The following is a 21,114-nucleotide window of genomic DNA, read 5'->3' as shown; positions in this document are numbered from 1 at the left end:
TGTCATTTTTCCGGTCACAGGAACGCGGCAAAGACACAGCTAAACCACAAAGGCTTTGTGAAGAGACAGATGCGATGTTTCATAATTTAAGTGCTTCATAATGTAAGTGTAGGTGAAGTAGCGGAACTACCTGAAGCATTTCATTTTGACCTGCTGATCCTCTCCTTCAGATCTAAGAATTAAAACAGAACCAAAAATAAAATTCTTTGCAGATATTCTCGAAACAGGGCAACAATTCCAGCGAAGAAAATTTTTGCTCGCCGAATTTACCTGCTGAGGTCCTCGTCCATTTCGAAGTCGAGACTCTCCCTGTAAGATCAAGCAGACGTGTTTCAGCATCATTAGAAACATAATGAGAATGCCTCCTTGCATAGGATTAACACATTTAACAGCAGAGAAGAAAAAAAGGGGAGTGACGTTGAGTTGCTGCCGAAACAGCATGGCCCTGGTCTTACTGTGCATGGGTGTCTGACCTCTCCTCCACATCTCCCTTTCTTTTTCTTGGCAGGTCCACAGCTGGCATCGAGGAGGCAGCCTGGCTCTGGCCCTCTTCCTCCGCAGAGGGATCTGAAACATAAAAAACAGAAACTTTAAACCATCGCCGTGACGTGAAAGACTGTAAATAAACACATCAACCTTGAGGTCCCGGCAGTCCTGCGGGTAGTCAGATACTCCGTTAACGATTCACAATGAACAAACTATGAATAAAAGTGTTTGCTCCGCTCATCGAGCATCACTGAGCATTGATGCAGCCCAAGGATTCATCTCTCAATGCTTTACTCTGAAAAATAAAGCCAAGTACAACGAGTTCTAGATGGCAGTTTGCAGTGGCATTACGCCAGTGTATGATGTTAATCTGTCAAAAGTACTGCAAATGCATTAAATTAGCATGTACTAAAGGTGCTGCACCATTTTAATAAAACAGTTTAAATGGTGTCTAATTTTAGTTTAGTTGCACGGTCACAAAACATAAAGGCAAAGTGATGCAGGCACACTGAGAAGACAAAAATCATGTCACTAAAATCTCACATCAAAACAAACGAAAAGATGAGACAGATAAATAAATAGAAGAATAAAGAGAGAAAGAGAGGACAGATAAAGAAGACAAACAAAGCCACACCTAGACTGCATGACAACAAACTCTGCAGCAACAGAGCAGGCGAAATGTCTAGCGGGGGAAATTAAAAAAAGAAAAAAGTGTTGCGACTGGTGCTGCAGACTGAAAGCCTGAGGCAGTGTGAGATCAGCCGGGCTCATCGTTACTGCCAACACGCAGGTCGGCACGTGTTCAAGATCCTCAACAAAGCAGAAAATATTCCACCAACGTTAATCGGCCGCTGGCAGTGACGCACCGTGACGATCGTTCAGAGGCACGTGCACAATATGCAACCGTGTCATGTGGCAAAACGGTCTGTTTGGTTGTTATTACAGTTACTAAGCGAATGCAACTTAAAAGCTTCCTGGTTACCTTGTTATTTTTCATTTCATTCTGTTGTTGCAACGGTACGACGGCGTGTTAGGGCCGTTGTGTGGGAAAAAATTTCGGAGTGCGAATTCTACTTTGCAATGGGATTTAGGAGCAAGGAAATCCTGCTGATTTGAGCCCAGAATCACAATATTATTTTCTTCTCAATTGGCCCAAATTACAGCAATATGTCTTCAAAGTCGAGATGCTGATGAGAAGATTGTGATTCTGAGCTCATTTCCTTCTGACTAAATCCCAGAGTAGAACTTTTTTTTTCTCACAAATTTTGGACTTTATGATCACAGAATTTATGGTTTTTTTTTTTTTTGTTTGTTTGTTTTTCTGATCCCTCATAAATTTACCACTTAAATTTCAAAAATTCTGCCTTTTTCCCCTGGCTCTGTCATTTTTTTCCCCCTACAGTGGCCCTAATATGCTGTCATACAATTGTATTGCCAGTGATACTGATAAGTAATAAAACCTGTTCTGATATCCAGTTATTAGATCACGTTTTATAGAATGCATTAAATATTTAAAAAATCAAAAAGAAGGAATTTTTTGTGTACTTTGAAGCCATCATCGGTCTTTCAGCTCCATTTCACCTCCCAAGTATCCCCGTGTACATTACATTGATGTGAAACTTGCAGGGTTTCATGTCAAGTTGTGCCATCACCTCACATTTATCCATCAACATTTCCAAAACACAGAGAGGGAGGCTCGGCCCTGAAAAGCACAACTTGTTTTGCGAGCGAAAGTCTTGCAGTGACTCATCACAGGAACCCGTGAAGTGTTTTCACTTCAGCAGCCACTTCTGCAGGAGTGGGCGGCGGATATTTTTAAGTGGATGACATCTCATTCAGGAAAATAAAACGCCTCACGTACTGATAGAAAAAGTTGGATGCTACTTTGAAAAGCCCACTCTGGCCCTCGGCATAAATAGGCCTATTTTCTTCTGTTGTCTCATCTCCACCCCCACCCCCCACCTCCAAAATATCTAGGCAGTGTTGCTTCCACTTCCAGGAAACCTCTCAGTGCACTGGCTGAACTTGACCATTGAGGGGCGCCAAACCTCAAGCCATGCTCTGATTTGGTCTGTTCGAATGGCACGTGAGAGTAAATGGGGTTTCGGCTATCATCTTACCTAACACTTATATAATGCTGTAACAGTGACCTACTTCCCTCCCAGGACTCCCATACTTTAAATTGTGACATCCATTTGGGAAGGAAAAAAAAAAGAAAGTGTTGATGAAGTGAAGAATGCTTTTCAGTGTGACTGCTGACCGTGACTGACCCACATTCTCCTGTTCCGCAGCGGGAGGAGAAGTAAAAGACAATGACGGAGAACTTCAGTGATGAACTTGATGTTTTCTGTGCGTTCTGTGTCAGTAAAGCAGCAGAACCACCTCAAGCATTTCATTCTGACCTGCTGATCCTCTCCTTCACATCTAAGAATTAAAACATTAAAAAAAAAAAAACCCCAAACAAATTCTTCGTAAATACAGACAGCATCAACACAGGCTGTGACTCTTGAGCAGCATTGGCACTCTCCATTAAAAGAGTGCTGTCAAAGAAAACCTGGAAGGTAATCTCTGAGTGAAACCTGTCTGACAAGCAAGACAAAAAATTATCCAAACATTTAAAACTGATTAGGGAAATCATGTTGGCAATTACTTCTTCACAATATGTCTGTTAATACCCTCCGAGTGACTTTCAACAAGCTCCATGGCAGAGGAGGAAAATGCCTCCTCTCCTCTTTCTAGTAACTGAGGTCATACTTTTGCCACAGGTCCAAAAGTTAGACCGTGACACGTGAGCGCGGCCAGCTCTGCAAACAGGCGTAACTTTCACCTTTCAGTCAATGCAAGCAGAGGGCTGAATTGCAGGCTAGACACTTTAATGATATTGACATCAGTTTCTTTAATCCCCTCAGAGGAGTTTAGTGGGTCATCAGTGACGCAGAAGTGGAATGTGGGAGTGAACGTTTCGCCGGCTCTCCCTTCCACCCACCGCTGCTCTCCACCCCTGACGCTGCACATTAAGTCGCCTCCAACGTCATATAGTTTCCTGTTTCCCTTATAAGCCACAAAATTGTTCCCCCCTGTACCTGCCCGTGCCCTGCTGCCGGCTGCCCAAACATTTCCATTGTCTCAGAAGCCGTCGCTGCTTGAGAGAGCGCGTGCAGCGTTTGTATTCTGCGTCATATTTGGGCTGAATCCCCCCGTGATCGTGTCGAGGCGGCTGAAGAGAGGCCTCGCCTGCAGGGATGCAGATGACAAACCACATTTGTGAAATGCAGAAATGCGAGACCACCACCCACGAGGGCCCACACAGAGAAACACAGTCGTGTGGTGCACTCAACAGGAAGCAGAATATGACTTCCATGTTCGTCTGGATTGTTCTTCTCTAATAAAAGTGGGCACTCCTACCCTCCCTTCACTGATTTAATGATGAACTATGGACCGCTGTAGCAGGAACACACATCCTTCTCAAAAATTCTCCCTTTCAAAGTGCACAAGAGCACAAAAAGCCCTGCCGCTGTGTCCTTATGTTTCATGATCACAGTTCAAAAAACATCATGAGAACATTGGCTTTTTTGGAAGCTGCAGTTTTCTGTAAAGATCGAGCCTCCAGCTGACAGCCTGTTAAAATAGTGGCAGCAGGTTACAGTATCTCTGAGCCCAAGTCTGGGCTTGATAGTTTAATGATTAACGAATCAGGATATGATGACAGGTAAAGGTGAAAGGAGGTAACAATGTGCCACACCACAGCCATGAGAAAACTGTCAGAGAGAAAATAGAAGAGAGAAATATGAGCTGAAATGCAGAAGCTGACAAACAACGAGGACAAGAAATAAGAGAACAACAACAACAACAAAACCACACACACACAATGACAAATAGTGAAAAGTATATGAGGACTTTAAAGCATCTGACATAACAATATGAGAAAAAAAAAAGATTTATGAGATTAAAGTGGTAAATCTAAAAGAAAAAACTCACAAATTTATGAGAAAAAAACTCAAGAATTCTGGGATTATCAAGTCCCAAATTTAAGCTAGTTCTTCTCCTACTGGAGCCTTTAGAAATATATGAGTATTGGAAGATGAGTATAAGAAAAATTACTTTTCTGAGTTTTTTCTCATAGATTTACTGAAATTCTGAGTTTTTTCTCAGAATATTACTCCCCCTCCATATTTTGTTTCTCCCTACAGTGGCCCTAATATGCCGACATAAAAACAAGCACAAATTCATAAAATACGGTGAGACAGCGAGGATCTGGGAACAGTTTGGGTTTCAGGTTTTACAGTAAATTTTAACAAAGCTTCACCTCAGCTTTTGCTTTCAGATAAGTCCTCAATCTCCAGAAACTGGTGCATGTGTGGTGACACACCTGGAAAGCCTTGACCCAGAAGTCTTTTTTTTTTTTTCTTTCAAGCCACATTTGGCAAAAAAAAAAAAACAACAAAAAAACCCTGCAGTTTAGCTCTCAGCTGTGAATGCCTCAACAGCTTCCTGCACAGAAACACTGACATGGAAACTACTGAGGTTAGACTCAGTTATTAATGATTATTTTTCATTGGTTGTATTTGCAGCTTGATTTGAAGGTAGCATCCCAGAGCTTCCCAGCCAGTGAACAGGTGACATTAAGAGCTGCTGATCATGAAAGAGTTGGATCAGTATAAGTTTCAGTGTTGAGTTTTAGTGTCTCATGATTGTGTGTCATGCTGTTTCAAAACGTTTTTTTGTTTTGTTTTGTTTTTGTTTTTCACAAGTTTCCCAAGCTTTCCACCCCAACAAGAATACAACTTGTTTCATTTCAAATCAGATATCAGAACATAACAGCCTATAGCAGCTTCAAAAGAAAAGCACCAGTTTCAAAAAAAAAAAATTTAATCCTCCACATGCAACCCTACAATCCTTACACTGACATCACAACATATTTCTCCAATTTAGCCAGTGCAGAGATAATATTTATGAAAAACGTTAAATCATCACAATGATGATCGTCCATTTGCAGACTGCATCCCATTTCTGATGATTTTTGCAGGAGTAGGTAAGTTTTGTTCATGTGTAAAGCAACAATTAGGCCTAAACTTTAACAAGCAACATTTGGGACAAACTGAATAATAAAAGTGGGAATCTATTAACGATCTTAAAACACAAAAAAATGCCTCATGGTCCTTATTATCACCTTAAGGTTCATGCTGTGAATTAAAATGAAAACTAAAACAATTTACAACCGCTGGTGTTACAAAGCACTGTCATAAGCTCAATTAAAAATTAAGAAATTAAAACTTCAAGTAAAAGTAGAAAAAAACTAAAATAAAAATATACTTTCTCTCTTCCTCTTTATACCGAGCATGAAAAAGAGATTGAAGTCTGGGCAGAGAATTTGAGTCATCTGATTTTGTAGCACTGACCATGAAGTTTGTTGTAATCACAATTTTTCAAAACTGATTGACTTATTGTTTGCATTATACCAAACCCATTACAAGAATATACAAAATACCAATCAAGAATTTCTATCAGTACACCTTTAAAAATATTAAATGTGGAACTGAAACTAAACGAAAGTAAAGCAAAAAAATTTTTTAAATTTAATAAACAAACACACAAACAAACAGATATAAACAAAACCAAAACTGAACTAACTACACAACAATAAAAAACTGACAAATGCAGAACAATAATATCCTGTAATGTCACATGCCAAAAACATGCCACATAAAGCATCATTTTCAGCATCAAAGGATGCTGAAAATGATGCTTTATGTAAAGAAATCAAAACAACAGCACCCAAATGTTAAAACTGAATGGAGAACAAACTGGATGTATAATCAAATTTGTTCATTCAATAATTGCAAAAAATTGATTCCCTTCCTGAATTTCTAAAGGAAACAGAAAACAAAGAAGACTGTCTATGACGGCGTATCAGGGCCACTGCAGGGAGAAAAAAAAAAAATTATGGAGCCGAGGGAGTGGGGGGTAGGATATTCTCTGGAATTAATGTGGTAAATTTACAAGGCGCAAACAAAAAGGAAGAAAAAAAATGTAAAATTCTGAGATTCTAAAGTCACAAATTTGCGATATAACATATACTGTATATGAGAACTGATTCTGACACACAAATTTGTGACTTTATAATCTCAGAATTTTCAAGTTTTCTTCTCATAAATTTTACTAGAGTTCTTCTCTAGTAAATTTACGACTTTAATCTCAGAAATTGAGCTCCTCCAGCTCCATATTTTTTTTTTCCTACAGTGGCCCTATTATGCTGTCGTACAAGGACTGTCTGAATGTATGCAAAAAACAAAAATAAAAAGGACCAGAGTGCGAAAATGATGTTTTCATAAACCAGCCACCTGGTTTTGATCAACAATGGTTTTCAAAGTCAGTTTGTGAGCATTTGAGTCCCATGCCAACAAAACCCAAGTCCAAAGGGTGGAAATGCCTCTGAAATGGCATTTAGACGATGACGGGACGTTAAAACTCTCCTACGAAGCTGGCAGCTCTTTGAGGCGAGTTAATGGTTAGTGCGGTATTTAGTGCAAACTGCTTCCCGTTGAGCCTGATTTACCAGCTTCCCCCGAACTCCACAGCAGGCCTGCACATCTCATGGCAGCGATGGTGTCATAAATCATTTAGTCATCAATCAGGACCTACATTTGGTCCTGAAGCTCAGCGGCTCGGTGTATTGAGTTACACTGTTGCTAGCGGGGGTTCCCACTCCTGCTGAGATGCTGACCCTATAGGCAACTTACAAAATTACATTTATTACTTTAATATGCTGTCATATTTTAGGAAGCTAATTATACCTGAACAGGTTTGTGTGTACTGAAGAGTTACACTACTTCCAACACACTCTAATTTAATCTAAAATCAACCAGAGTGAAAATGCTGACCAGCTGTAAATAATGACCAGTTGTGTCAAACCTGTACATCTAAATGTTAACAAAATACAACAGAAAATGGACAAACTCATACATCAGTAATTGTATGGCTTGACATTGGGCAAAAAGCTGTAGCTGATTTGGTGTTAATCTGGTTGTTTGCCTGGCTGATGGCTAATACCAATACAAATATCAGTGTAGTAATGCTGTTGAATAAAAGGAATGGGTGTTTCCTTTTTTTTTTTTTTTTAAATCATGGTCTGAATAATCTCAAAAGGCTGTACAGTTTCACAGGATGAACCCTCCTGCCCTTTTTACATTGTGTCAGGAAGATCAGATCAACATCTGCTTCTTTTTCAAGCAGCTTTAACCCAAAGTACATTTTTACAAGAGCTGCTTTTTGACTTTTACTTGAAGATTTGGATTTGCATTTGGGTTAATTTACAACAGAGTATTAGGGCCATTACAGGCAGAAAAAAAATTACAGAGCCAGGGGAGGGGGGTAATATTCTGAGAAAAAAAAAGTCAGAATTTCCAAGATTGAAGTGGAAAATTTACGAGAAAAAACTTGGTTACTTAGTTAGTAACCCCAGTGATTTTAGCCCAAAAGAAATCTTTTTTTTTTTACTTTTGCCCTTTTTTCTCATAAGTTTGTGAGTTTGTGATCTTATAAAGTTTTTTTTTAAAGGCTGTCCAGGTTTCAGCCTCCATTTCTGCTACATCAGCAAACACAAAATGAAGGACTGTCTACACTCCAATTAATATTATATTATTTTTAATTACATTAATATGATGTCATTCTTTATATTAATGATCACTTTGCAAAGACAGACAATCCCACTAACGCAGGACAACCTTCTACACAAAATTATGAGCGTAAAATCTCAAACCTGCACATCTGACGTGAAACAACAGACTTTGTGCACAGCTGCGTCTGTCTGGGCCGGCTCAGACGGCCAGCCTGAGCGGTGGATCGGTCTCAAGTCGCGGCCGATGCACCGACAACACACCGGCAGTGGAAAACTGACGGTGCCGTCAAAGCCCAGATTTCAACAGAGCTGTCGACAGTCGTGTGGTTTCTGCACCTGAGCTGCACCTGGTTCTGCATCGCACTGCAGCAGCAGGGAGTGTAAGGAGAAGATTTTCAGCACACACAGCCTCCTCCATTTGTTACGCCTCAAAAAAAAAGACTTATTCATAATCTGACCTGGGCCATGGCTTATGACAGCCAGTGTAGGGAGGAAAAAACATCACGGAGCCGGGTGTGGGACGGGTGATATTAACAGAAAAAAAAAACTCAGATATACTCTGAGGTTAGAGTTGGAAATTTATGAGAAAAAAGACTCACAAAGTTATGAGGAAAAACTTGGAACAATCCTTTGTCTTTTCTTTTACTTTTTTTTGGTCAAGGAACCAAGAACCAGATTGAGCAAAGTGACTCGATGTGTTTCCTTGACCAAGTAAAAAAGACTTGAATATTCTCTGAGATTAAAGTCATAAATTTATTAGAAAAAAAAAATTACAATCAAATATTTATGAGAAAAAATGTTAAAGTCACAAATTTGCAAGAAAAGACTGAGATTGAGAGTTCTGACGTCATGAATTTATCAGAAAAAAACTCAAATTGTGAGAAAAGACACTCAAAAATTTGAGCTTTTCAAGTTTTTTTCTCATAAATTTGTGAATTTTTCTTATAAATTTACAACTTTACTCTCAGAAGTTTTGTTTTCCTCCATTTTTTTCTTCCGCTCTGAATTTTTTTTCTCCCCACAGTGGCCCTGATACGCCGTCATACAGGCTTGACTTACATTCAAAAAAAAACTTTTTTTTTGAATGTGCAACACAAAGCCAAAGGATACAGTGCATCTCTGGCAAAATGTACCTCCTATCATTTCCTTTGTTGCTATGGCAACACAGGTCTGCATCCTGTCACGCCAATGAAGATCATTTGAATTTGAATTTGAAAAAACAAAAAACTTTTAGTCGATCGGTTTACATCTTTGAACTGTTTTCACTTATTCTTTGTTTTTATTTATTCTTAACAGTGCATGGATTCTTTTATCGGTTCACTTTGTCGTTTTATTTTGATTGACTGTGTTTTCATTGGGACTGTGCTGTTATTATTCCTGTTTAATGGATTGCATCGTTACCTCTGCCTGTGGAGTTGGGACAGGTGTTTGTTTGTTTGTTTGTTTGTTTGATAGCGGGATATCTCTAGAACCTATGAATGGATTTGCATGACACTTTGCAGAACTTGTGGTGAATATCCTGGACAGCTGCGTGGTGCTGCTGGGGGTATGGGTCCTGCCAAGGGCTTGCTCCTCATTATTGTTCTTATTCTCTGCAAAGCTCTTTACATTGCGTTCTGCACAGCTGCAAAAGGCCTCCACGCTCTTCTATTTATTGTTTCCCCGTGTTTCAGTGTTTTGCTGCAGTTTTGCCATCGTTTATTTATGTTTTGTTTATGCCAACATTCTGTGACTTCTTCTTCTTCTGTTTGTTTACAATATTCGGGCATTTAAAAATGGCAGCCGGGTTGACACGCTGCCCGTGCGTCACTGGAGCGATGTCGAGTGCATCACGGTGCTGTGTCAGCAGTGTTTTACCCAGTGGATTTAGTTTTAGTCTTCATCTTTTGACTAAAATGCACATTAGTTTTAGCCACATTTTAGTCATCTGAATTATTGTTAAGCTTTAGTCGACAAAATCTACAAAAGTTTTAGTCTCATCTTAGTAAAATGCATTAACACAGTGACTTTTCATCAGACACACACAGATGATTTTAGCTGCACTGTGTTTAATGATCCAGAGTGCAGAGCAGGGGAAGAGGAGCTGCACTGGATGCTGCTTTACTCCAAATCAACAAACTCAACTTTACTTCTGTAGCCACCGTAGCTAGATTTATTTAGCTGCTTCCCGTGTGACATTACATACAGTGATTTTGATCCTGACCGATGATCACAACAGCACGGCCGTCACACAGCAGCACGGGGCAGCTCGTCTGTTCCTGCTGCTCTTTGTGTTTTATTTCCTGCAGCATTATCAGGAAAGTGTGAACACAGATCTGTTCTTTTCTTCTTGACAGGCGTGTGGTGTGAATCACAGTGAACTCTGTGTGGCTGTGGCCCCGCCCTCATTCAACCAATTCAACCAATGACAGGGCGGCATGCAGCGAGGTTATATTCTGAGAGACGCACCAGAGGGGGGATTTTTGGACGTCTGACAGTCGACTAATGACATTTTCGTTCCGTCTTGTGGGTGAAAACAAAACATACACGTCATCACAGTTAATGTTATCTATGATGTATTTTTAGCTCGTCTCATCTCTTCTTTGTCATGGAAAAAAATGGGTTGTTGTCTTCGTATCCACTGACAAAATTAACTCTGGTTTTACCGCACCCGAACCGTACCGAACCGTGAACTAAACGTCATGGAGCGGCACAGCTGTGTGGTGCAAAGCATGCAACACAACTGAACTTCAATGAGTGACAGCAAGGGAACAAAATCCCACAAAAATACATAAATTCATCAGTGCATTAGTGCTGTTATTATTAGCAGTGGTAACAGTAGTATCCTGGCAGTCAAAGTACTTTAAGTAGTAATTCAACAGTGCAATATTCCTGTTTATACAAGGGGTATATAGCTCAATTTTGCTCAATTTCTTATTTCTGTATATACTGTTGTAATATCTTGTGGGATTAATGCACATTATGCACATACTTTTTAAAATTTGTAAGGCACATATTTTTATATTTCGTATTTCTTCCAATTTTCTTTTAATCTAATTCTTCACTTGAGGATCTGAGCAGCTGCAACTGACCCAGTTTCCCCTCGAGGATCAATAAACTGTTTCTGATTTTGAATTTTAATAATAGAGTTAATAACAATATGAGCAGAAGTGGAGGTAATGGTAGTAGACTAGATCTTCATCATCCACTTTTGAAACTTTGTCATTTGATAATAAACTGTTAAGATGTTGGTAAAACAGTACATGAAATAAATTAAAATAAAATAAAATAATAGCAGAAGTATGGGCCACTGTACAGCAGTGTTGTTGTTGTTGTTGTTTTTCTTCTTATGAGAATGTGAGGTTGCAGGCTGAAGAAATGAGACTACATTCACTGAACACTGAACAGAGAAAAAAAAAATCCATGTGACTTCTGTGCGTATTGGAAAATATACCACACAACCAGAGCTCATTTATGGAAATAGCCTAAAGGTTAAGTTTGGAACTGGGCCATACGTAGGCGATGGGAAAGCTGGGAGGAAAAAAAACTAAAAACTAAACATAAAACAAACAAACAAACAAACAGAAACACAACCCAGATTTGACTGACCAGATGTATGGCATTCATGTGTTTGCAGGCGTGTGTGTCTGCCTGTCTCTCTCTCTCTCTCTGTCTCTCTCTCTCTCTCTGCTCACTTGAGGGAGGGCGGGCCAGAGTTTGGTGGTTTCCTCTGGATCTGCAGCCATGCAGACGAGGCGTGCCGCAGCTCTTCAGTAACCTACAGTACAGTATGTCCTCGTCTATTTCTGGTTGATTGACCTACAATCAGTTTTTTCAGCTATTTCCCAAACCCCGACATTTGGGTTTTCAATATTATTAAGATCAACAAATAGCCTTGTCCTTGTAGAGCACACATATGAGACCATCTTTAATGTACAGCACTTTTTTAAACTGTTATTAGGTGTTTTTGAGCACCATAAGAAGCGCTATACAAACAAAATGTATTATAATAATAACAAATATTATTATTAGAAACTATACTCTGTAATACAAGTTAACCCCAGCCAGCCAATAAAACTTAGGATAGTTTTATTTCAACTATCCTAAATGGCAGTGTGGTTTTAAATGGAATAGCTCAAACAGTCATGGAGTAAAGGCAAACAAAAGCAAGGGAAGTATTAAGCGCTTGTTTGGCAGACATTTTCAAAAATGAGGTTACCAAGAGGGGGGCGGCACACACAATATAATACACCTGACAAGGCCATGAAAAAAGCAGCAGCAACAACAAAGGCTATAAGTGTGTGCACTATGCTCAGATGCAAAAAGTCCCCTATGGGTAGGCTATGGGAAGCCAATTATACAGGAATAAATAACTTTATAGGCATGAATGGCTAGTAAAAAATTATTTAAAGGGGTATTTAACGTAACTTTGCTTCATTAAGTTAAAATGCAGAAACTATCCTACAGGAGCCAACAATTTTAAAGGAGGCAAAAGTTTCAGAGTCTGGAAGTTGTGTAGAGCAGCTCACAGGCGTACAGCCAGTGAGGCAGCCTGGATACAGAGACTTGAATCAGCCAGTTAAATGGAACTGAAGTTAAAGATGTTGCTGAATATTCTTTCATCATAGGTATGGGCCGGAAATGTTTAAAGAGTGAAATAATATTCCAAACTTAGAGCCTCCACTGTATGCAGAATATTGCCCTAATCTTATAAATATTTGCAATGTCTCTCTGCGGTGAATTCATAGCCACTTATTGTCACTTAATATTGTACAGCATATATATACATATATACATATAGATACACACACACACACACACACACACATATGTATGTATGTGTGTATATACACACACACACACACATACATATATACATACACACACACACACACACACATATATATATACACACACACACATATATATATATATATATGTGTGTGTGTGTGTGTGTGTGTGTGTGTGTGTATAGAGCTATGGTTATTATTACCAATTAAGTAAAACAAAAAAAACAAAAAAAAAAAAAACGGTTGCACTATAGTCAGGACAATTACGATAAATAAAATTCTATCGATATTCAATTTATTAATTTTTATTTATATTTTTTAATTATATTACTTATTACGCAGTTTTGATCTTTTTTTTTTCTTCTTTCTATTTTGGTAATCAATCAGTACCACAGTAAAACTGGTAGTAACATGGTTAGGTAGGAGTATAGTAATCATAGAGTAATCATAGAGTACCACAGTAAAACTGTGATTGCTACATAAAAACAACAGAAAAGCCTCGGTGAACTTTATAATCCTCCATAATATTACTTTAAAAACACTATGATATTCCTATAATCCCTATAATATTCCTCCCTGGTGTGTATAAAGTGTTTTAATCTCCTATATCTCTGCAATAGGGTTTATGTTGTGGCTTTAGTGAGTTTATTAACCTTATTGCAATTTAGAGTATGTTTTAAAATCCGATGGCATCACTAACTTTGTTATGTAAAGAATTATTATAATAGTGTATCTGTGACGCTCCATAGTCAGCTTAGCGCGATCTTATATCGTTTATGGTAGCCTATTTATGCTGGATCTTATATTGTTTATAGTATTTATGGTGCATCCTATATCGTTTATGGTATTTATGCTGGATCTTATATCGTTTATGGTATTGATGGTGTGTCCGGTTTTCGCGGCAGCGATTTTCACAGCAGCCAGTCCCTTTTTAATATATTTTCCGAGTGCCATAGCGCTTTTTTCAGCAGGGGGTTAACGTTAAGCGCCGCAGAGGACGGAGCGCCGGTGTCCGCCTCCCGCTCCTGGACAGTGAAGGCAGCGCTGCTCCACTGATCTACTGACCCAGTTTTGGAGGAAACTGAAGTCCTGGAACATCTCTCCGCACGCCGCGACGGGCGCGCCACGCCGCTGCGGCCGCCTCGCCGGGGACGCGCACGTAGCACAATAATGAATGGAGGGGCTTCCTCGGTCCACGGGCACGGCACGGGTTGCCCAGCCCGCGGTTCAGGTGCCTGTCCCGGCCACCAGCGGCACGGGGACCCGGCACTTCATCTCCCGTTAACAACGCAGTGCATCTAATCCTTGTGGCTGCGCTGATTCACTCAAACACAAATAATGAACCGCGTGTGTTGTCATCCTCTGTTTGTAAGAAATTAAACTTGAATGAGCCAAAATCTAACCGTTAAGCTTCAACGTATAAACTCCTACACCACAACTTCCCTTTAACACCAGTAACCAAGTCCTGTTTCACTGCCAGTGATGCCAACACAGCCACCAGACGGGAAATAAAGCGTTGCTTCGACTTAATCGTAAATATGACATGAATTACCCAAACCAAAAACCTTCAAGATAGCTTAAATATCAATTCTCACCAACCTTTTTTTTTTTTTTTTTTTTTTTTTAACCTCGGTGGTAGTGAGGAGCTGGTTCTGTTACCGGCGTTTACCGGTCTCTTAAGTCGTCACCTCATCTTAATTTGTAGCCTAATTTCTGATTTAGGTTGTTTTACATCGCTAACACATGCACCGTCTGTACCCGCTGCTATCCAGCCTCCGCATCGCCGGTGTTCAGGCTGGTTTTGTCGATTTGTCGCTTCTCTCACACTAAACTAGTTTGGCGAGAAATGACGAAACTTCAACCGCAGACTTTTACAGGCTAAAAAAAAAAAGGGAAGAAAGAAAGAAACTCCAGCAAACTGCGACATTTGGGTGAGTTTCACGGGGAGACTGTAGGTGGGAGAGTTGTCGCAGTTTGTCACGGCGGAACTTGAACCCTCACGGTCAGTTTTGGGGTGATGGGGCGCATAACGGGAAAGTGAATGGACCCTGGTTGACGGTAAAGTGCACCGACTGACTCCCAGCTCTCCTGGCGGGTGATAACTGCGTTAACACGGTCTCGGTGGGTTGCCGATCACACTGCAGGACGGTAACGAGCACCGGGGGGTCACCTACCTGCCTGCCTGTCCGCCGTCCCGTCATCGCCGCCGGCCGACATGCCTGGACTGGAGCCGGTGTGCCCGGTACGCTGCGCCGCGGCGCATGTGGAGCCACCAGATGTAGTAGTAACAGGGAGATGGAGGGGGGTGGCGGTGCTGCTGTGGGGGGTGGAGGGGGGGTGTTGTATAATTGACTTTATTTTTTTTTCTTCCTCGCCCCCCCTCCTCCTCCTCCTCCTCCTGCTAGTCTCGTTTTTACAAGGAGAGGGAGGGATGGAGCGCAGTATGGGAACAGAACACCGGACTGCAAGGAAGCGACGGAGGGAGGGAGGGAGGGAGGGAGAGAGAGAGAGCGAGAGAGAGAGAGAGAGAGAGAGAGAGAGAGAGAGAGAGAGAGAGAGAGAGAGAAGATTCATTCATTCATTGATACCTTTTCAGTCCAACAGATGAAACTCCGGTGCACCAAGGAAACTACAGAGACCTACTTTCCCATTACAGTCCATTCATTTCAGCTCAAGTCATTTCTGCCGACGCTACTACCATTCATGAATCACAACACACAGACATAACCTACATATACACAGATAGATAGATAGATAGATAGATAGATAGATTATTAGTTTATTTAATGGTCATTATGAATATGTAATAATAATAATTATATTTTGAAAAAATCTCTTAGGCCTATATGTTACAATTCTATATAATTATATAATTTATTTTTTTATTTATTTATTATTTATTAATTATTAATTATTAATTATTAATTTTATGGTCATTTTCTTGTATTTTTTTAAACAATTCTTAAGTTTTTTTTAACAAATTTTCTGGGCATTTTCTAGTCATGCTGACTGTCATTTTTGTTCGTTTTTTCTCTCTCTCTCTTTTTTTTTTTTACATTTTAGGGAAGTTTTGTGATAATTTTATGGAAATTTCCTCGTAATTCAAAGTTATATATGTAATTTGGAAAAAGAAATCAGCTGAATCAAATGAACTTGCTCGGTTTTTAAAGGGTTAACATTATATACACACACAGCCTACACAAACATAGATAGATAGATAGACAGATAGATAGATAGATAGATAGATAGAGATGGATGGTAATATATTTCATGGTAATTTTTTCAATTCTTTGTGATTCAATTCTTCTAATTTATTCTATGTATTATTTATTTATGATTTATTATTGCTAATTATTTCTTCTTTTTGTTACTTTTTACAAATTCTGTATTTTTGTGGTTATTTTATGACATTTTTATTGTTTTTTTTTTTTTGTTTGTTTGTTTGGGAGGAGGGGATATTTTGTGGTAACTCTATGGGAATGTCCTGGTTATTTAAATGTACATTTAAATTTAAATAACACATGAACTGAAAAGGAAACTCCTGACACCAAGGCACCTGTGTGGACCTGCCGTCCCATCTCAGTCCATTCTGTCCAGTTCAAGTCATTTCTACCAGCACGCTGCTCATATATCAGAGTATTTGGCCCCAAATGAATAAACAAATAAACAAAACCATCTTTTCATACACTTGACAGTGTTTAAAGATCCCAAATTAGACATGAATTGGCCCAAACTGTGTTTATGCATGAAGATGAAGATGAACTGTTCTGAACCTAGGGCAGAAAGTATAAATATATCTCTGACTGTTTGTGTTTTCCGGGCTCAGTTAAAAGTTTCTCTCTGTTTAGAAATCAGGCGCATGTTTAGCGCGGCTCACGTGCACACCGTGATTTGCATACGGTGACTCACGGACTACAAAACTGTTCATTTGCGTCGCCTCTGATTGATGCGCGACTCACACAGGAAACAATCACTCCGCTGGTGTGGGGCCCCGCGGCTTCCGTCAGCGAGAGTTTTGGTTCCTCCGGCGCTCCGTACGTTTTGGTGACCTGAAAACTGTGAACCGAGCGTGTCACAACCTCTCTCTCTCTCTCTCTCTCTCTCTCTCTCTCTCTCTCTCTCTCTCTCTCTCTCTCTCTCTCTCTCTCTCTCTCTCTGTCACGTCGCGACGCGGCTCTACCGCCGTCAGAGATGGATAAGACGGAGGTAAGAGCTCCCACTCTTATCGTGTTTCCGTGCATTTCACCCAAAACCAGAACAGCAATTTGCTCCCAGTGACTTTTGAAAGAAATGAAGGTCATGATTTCACCTTTAGGGGCAGAGGACTCTCTGAGACGGTGGCTCTCACACTGTTTTCAATAATGTTTCCCTCCTGAAATATTTTTTCAGCCAAGAATCCCCTGACCAGAGCCCCAAAAAAATAAAATATCCTATAGAAAGAGGTTCAGTCCAGCTCCATCAGTGTGAAACAACAACCTGATACTGAGCAGATTTTCTTGTTTCTGTCTCTGCTTCTTTTTCTCCTCCTCCTCCTTGTTTCCAGCTGTATCACTGCCACATTTCAACCACTAATCCATTTTCTGGATTTTTTTTTTTTTTAAAAACAAATAAACAAATAAAAATCTTGAATCTTGAATCTTAAACCACGTACACACACATTTGACACCTTTGGGAAACCTGGAGGAAAAACTGAAGATAAAATGTGTCTTATCAAACTTAACTTGGGAACATATATGGACCTTTCTGGCTGTGAAAAAGGTTCACATAATCACCTTCAGGTCCAGTAATCAACCCTATAGCAGGTATTTGTGCAGATTGTATCTTTCTGACAGTGTGTTACCTGATCAAAACTACTCTTGTTATCGGTGCAGCGCCTTAACCTGAAGCAAAGGTGAACAGTTCCAACGAGCTTGATTACAAAAAGGAATAAAACTTTTTAATGTGTGCTGGATCCTAAAAAAACAAGTGAGGTGTGAGAGGACGGCACCGACGTTTCGACAAAGTGTGAAAAAATGAGACTCCTGTCCTCTTGCTCTTGATGGTTTTGGTGTCACATAAAGTTTGTTGACTGTTTCACAAACTCCTCCACCCAGACTAAAGCGACAGTGTGGGGGAGACATTAGATGTTTGTATTTTGGGGCAGATTGATATGATAATTAATATGAAAAATGTCCAGCTCCTGTGTGCCTGCAGCCCGTGAGGAGAGGCTTAGTGTGTGTGTGTGTGTGTGTGTGTCAGAAACGTCAGGCTGACGTAAAACACAGGCTGATGGGAGCCAAGATGGCTGAAACCTGCCGGCAGCTTCCTTCCGAATCCACACACTTGTTTTGACGTCTTCGCTCTGACATACGACTCTGACAGGAACTTCTCTCTCCATCCTTCCCGGAACGACGGCGCTCGTTTGCTTCTCGGTTTCTGGAGAAGTTCAGCCTCGCCATGTGCACACCTTCAGGAATTTAAACAGAAACTAAACCCGTGTGTGTGATGTACAGCGGCGCATTAGGGCCACTGTAGGAAAAACAAATCACAGAGGCAGGAGAGGAGGGGGGTAATAACCTGAGGGAAAAAACACTTAAATTTGCAAATTTATGAGGAAAAACTCACAGAAATACTCACAAATTTATGAGAAGAAACTCAAAGATTCTGAGATTTTAAAATCACAAATCTATGAGAAAAAAGTTTTCCTTTACTTTTTTGTTTTCATAAATTAACCACTTTAATCTAAGAGTATCAGAGTTTTTTGTAAGTTTGCGCTTTTTTTTTTCTCATAAATTCGTGACTTTATAATCTCAGAATTTTCAAGTTTTTTTCTTGAATTTTAGAGTTTCTCTCTCAGAATTTCTGATTTTTTTTTTCTCACAGATTTGTGACTTTATAATGTCAGATAATATCCAAGTTTTTTTTTTTCTCGTACATTTACAACTCAGAATAGTTTTTCATGATTTTGTTTTCAACTGGGCTATGGCTAAATTAGAGGCCGGGGATAGAAATAATGTTTCTAGCGATGTTTTGAAACTATTTCTTGTCAAAGGGCGTTTATTCAAGACACATGACTTCCTGATCGGCTGCTTCACCTCCCTGCTTCAACATCTTACTTTGTTTATGGCGAGCTACAAAAGCATAATAAATAGTACAGGAGTATTTTACCTCTGGCTGGCACAAAATGTGGGTTTTCTGCTGTTTTGAGGACATTAAAGGTTATTAAATATATACTGCATTATAACCATCACGGGGCTGGAGCCTGACTGTGTGTTGGAGCTCATTTTTAGTTCAGCTTGTTTGTATAAAAATGGTAAACTGCGTGGGAAAATGACAGTAAAAAGGATAAAATGAATAAAAAAAATAACTTTAACAGAACATTTCAGTCACACTCCTGCCGGTCCAGTGATCTGCGCCTGCGTGCTGCCTTCCGCTCCCATCGCGACCTTATTTCCCCTCCGCTCATAAATCTGCCCAGCGGCTCCTCTCGCCACACATAGACGATCTTCGGCTCTCACCTACATAGTGTAATTCGAGACCTTTGCACGAGACTTTACGTAAGGCGGACGGCTGCACGTGCCAGTGAGAAACGTGTTGACCTATATATTATATAACTCGGCGGTCACGTGCCCGCCGGTCGGCTCGTTAACCCATTTAAAGCTCGTGTGCAGAGAAAGTACAGCGTCCTCGTGCACTTTACCAACCCGGAAACACCGGCAGCCCGCAGGAAACAATAACTAAAAAAAAATTAATCATATAATAAACTTTTATTGAAACTTTATTTCATTTTTATTTTAAACCTATTTAAATTTTATTTATTTTATTTAATCGTTTTATTTCATTTCATTTCTTTTATTTTTTATATTAAACATTTATTTTAACATTTATTTATTTTATTTCATTCATTTTTTTTATTTTATTCCATTTGTTTTATTTTATTTTATAAAATATATGCAATAAACTCACAATTAGCCTACACCCCTCACTCAGACATACCCCTTAAGGCCAATTAAAAGAATTTAACACAGTTTTATTTGTTATTTATTATTTATTGGATAATGGCTCTGGGATGATGTAAGTCAGTGGTTCTCTTTATAGATTTTTTTTTATGGGTAAATATAAACACAAAGACATCTGTGTCCCAGAAGAGCCGTAACTGGGAGGAAGTCGGTTTGAACTTGAGTGCACATAACAATCAAATTTTCTACAATGAGAGCTCTGGTCAGAGTCGTCGTTAATCTTTTATTTTGTAGTAACAGTGTAATAAGCTGGGGACCCCTCTGAAGGAGCCCGGCTGCCCTCTCTGACCCCGAGCCGGGAGACTCTGTGGTCAGCGGCCGGCATGTGTTTCCTGTGGAAAACGATGAGCAGGAAATAAATGTGATTCCCTGCACGGTGGTCTGGCTTCTCAGAAAAACCGTCCTCCCACCGAGTCATTCCTGCCTTTAGAGATCATCTTTACAACTGTCTGTCTGCCACACACACACACACACATACGTGTTGTACCACCTCTGCATTGACTTAATTTCAGGGAATCAGTCGATATTTCGGGTTACAGGAACAGAGACACACGGCGCTTAAAGACAATCCATAAGATGCCACAGCCGGGTTGGAGGTGAGCCCATCAGTGCAAACAACTCAGTCACTCAAGAGAAAACAAAAACACAACAGCCACATCAAACACACCCCAAAAAAGTATTTCTGATGCGGCCATAAGCGTCACTTCCAGTTTACACACCCTGTGGCCACTTAATCGGCTCCACCTGTACAGTCTAATCCATAAAGTTTCCTTTTCTCAGCTTTTCTTGTTGTCACGGTAACAGAGGTGTTCATTCACTTCTGTGTTTGGCATTGAGCTCATAGTTAGTGCTGCTGTTGTACTGGACTGCATTTTACTGACAGCTGTTTCCACTATTCTGTCCCTGCTGATTGTATATAAATAGGGGAGGACAAAAAACTAGAAACACTTCTCAATATAATGTAGTCCAGTACAAGAGCTCTGCAAACTACAACCTCAGTAATTAACACAGAATTAAAGTGACACATTCTGCACAATGTCAACACAAACTGAGCATGATAAACTTTGTTCAAAGGTAGAAAGGTAGCATTAGACTGGACAGGTGGAGCTGATAAAGTGACACTGAGTGTGTACATATATATATATAAGGTCTGGGCCAAGTCTACAGTATGCAAATGCCCCATGGAGACCTATAACTTTGAAATCATCCATGTGCTAATGTAGAAATATACAAAAGAAAATAC

The 21,114-nt window shown here is 39.9% G+C and overlaps 1 protein-coding gene across 1 annotated transcript in view; it reads right to left on the bottom strand.

The window, feature by feature from the left end:
* The window catches only part of LOC115354869 (aryl hydrocarbon receptor nuclear translocator-like protein 1), a 36,286-nt gene extending 21,126 nt beyond the window's left edge, over window positions 1-15,160 (bottom strand). Inside the window, exons 1-4 of the mRNA XM_030045362.1 lie at window positions 15,048-15,160; window positions 456-567; window positions 271-309; window positions 131-172 (exon numbers count right to left, since the gene is read on the bottom strand). Of these exons, the coding sequence (XP_029901222.1) occupies window positions 131-172; window positions 271-309; window positions 456-567; window positions 15,048-15,090 (236 nt within the window). The 5' untranslated portion in view covers window positions 15,091-15,160. The remainder of the gene's footprint in view (window positions 1-130; window positions 173-270; window positions 310-455; window positions 568-15,047) is intronic.
* Between the last annotated feature and the right edge of the window lie 5,954 nt (window positions 15,161-21,114).

The sequence above is a fragment of the Myripristis murdjan genome, chromosome 23, assembly GCF_902150065.1.
Source record: "Myripristis murdjan chromosome 23, fMyrMur1.1, whole genome shotgun sequence".
In the NCBI taxonomy this organism is placed as follows: domain Eukaryota; kingdom Metazoa; phylum Chordata; class Actinopteri; order Holocentriformes; family Holocentridae; genus Myripristis; species Myripristis murdjan.
This window is presented reverse-complemented; position numbering and strand designations above follow the sequence as displayed.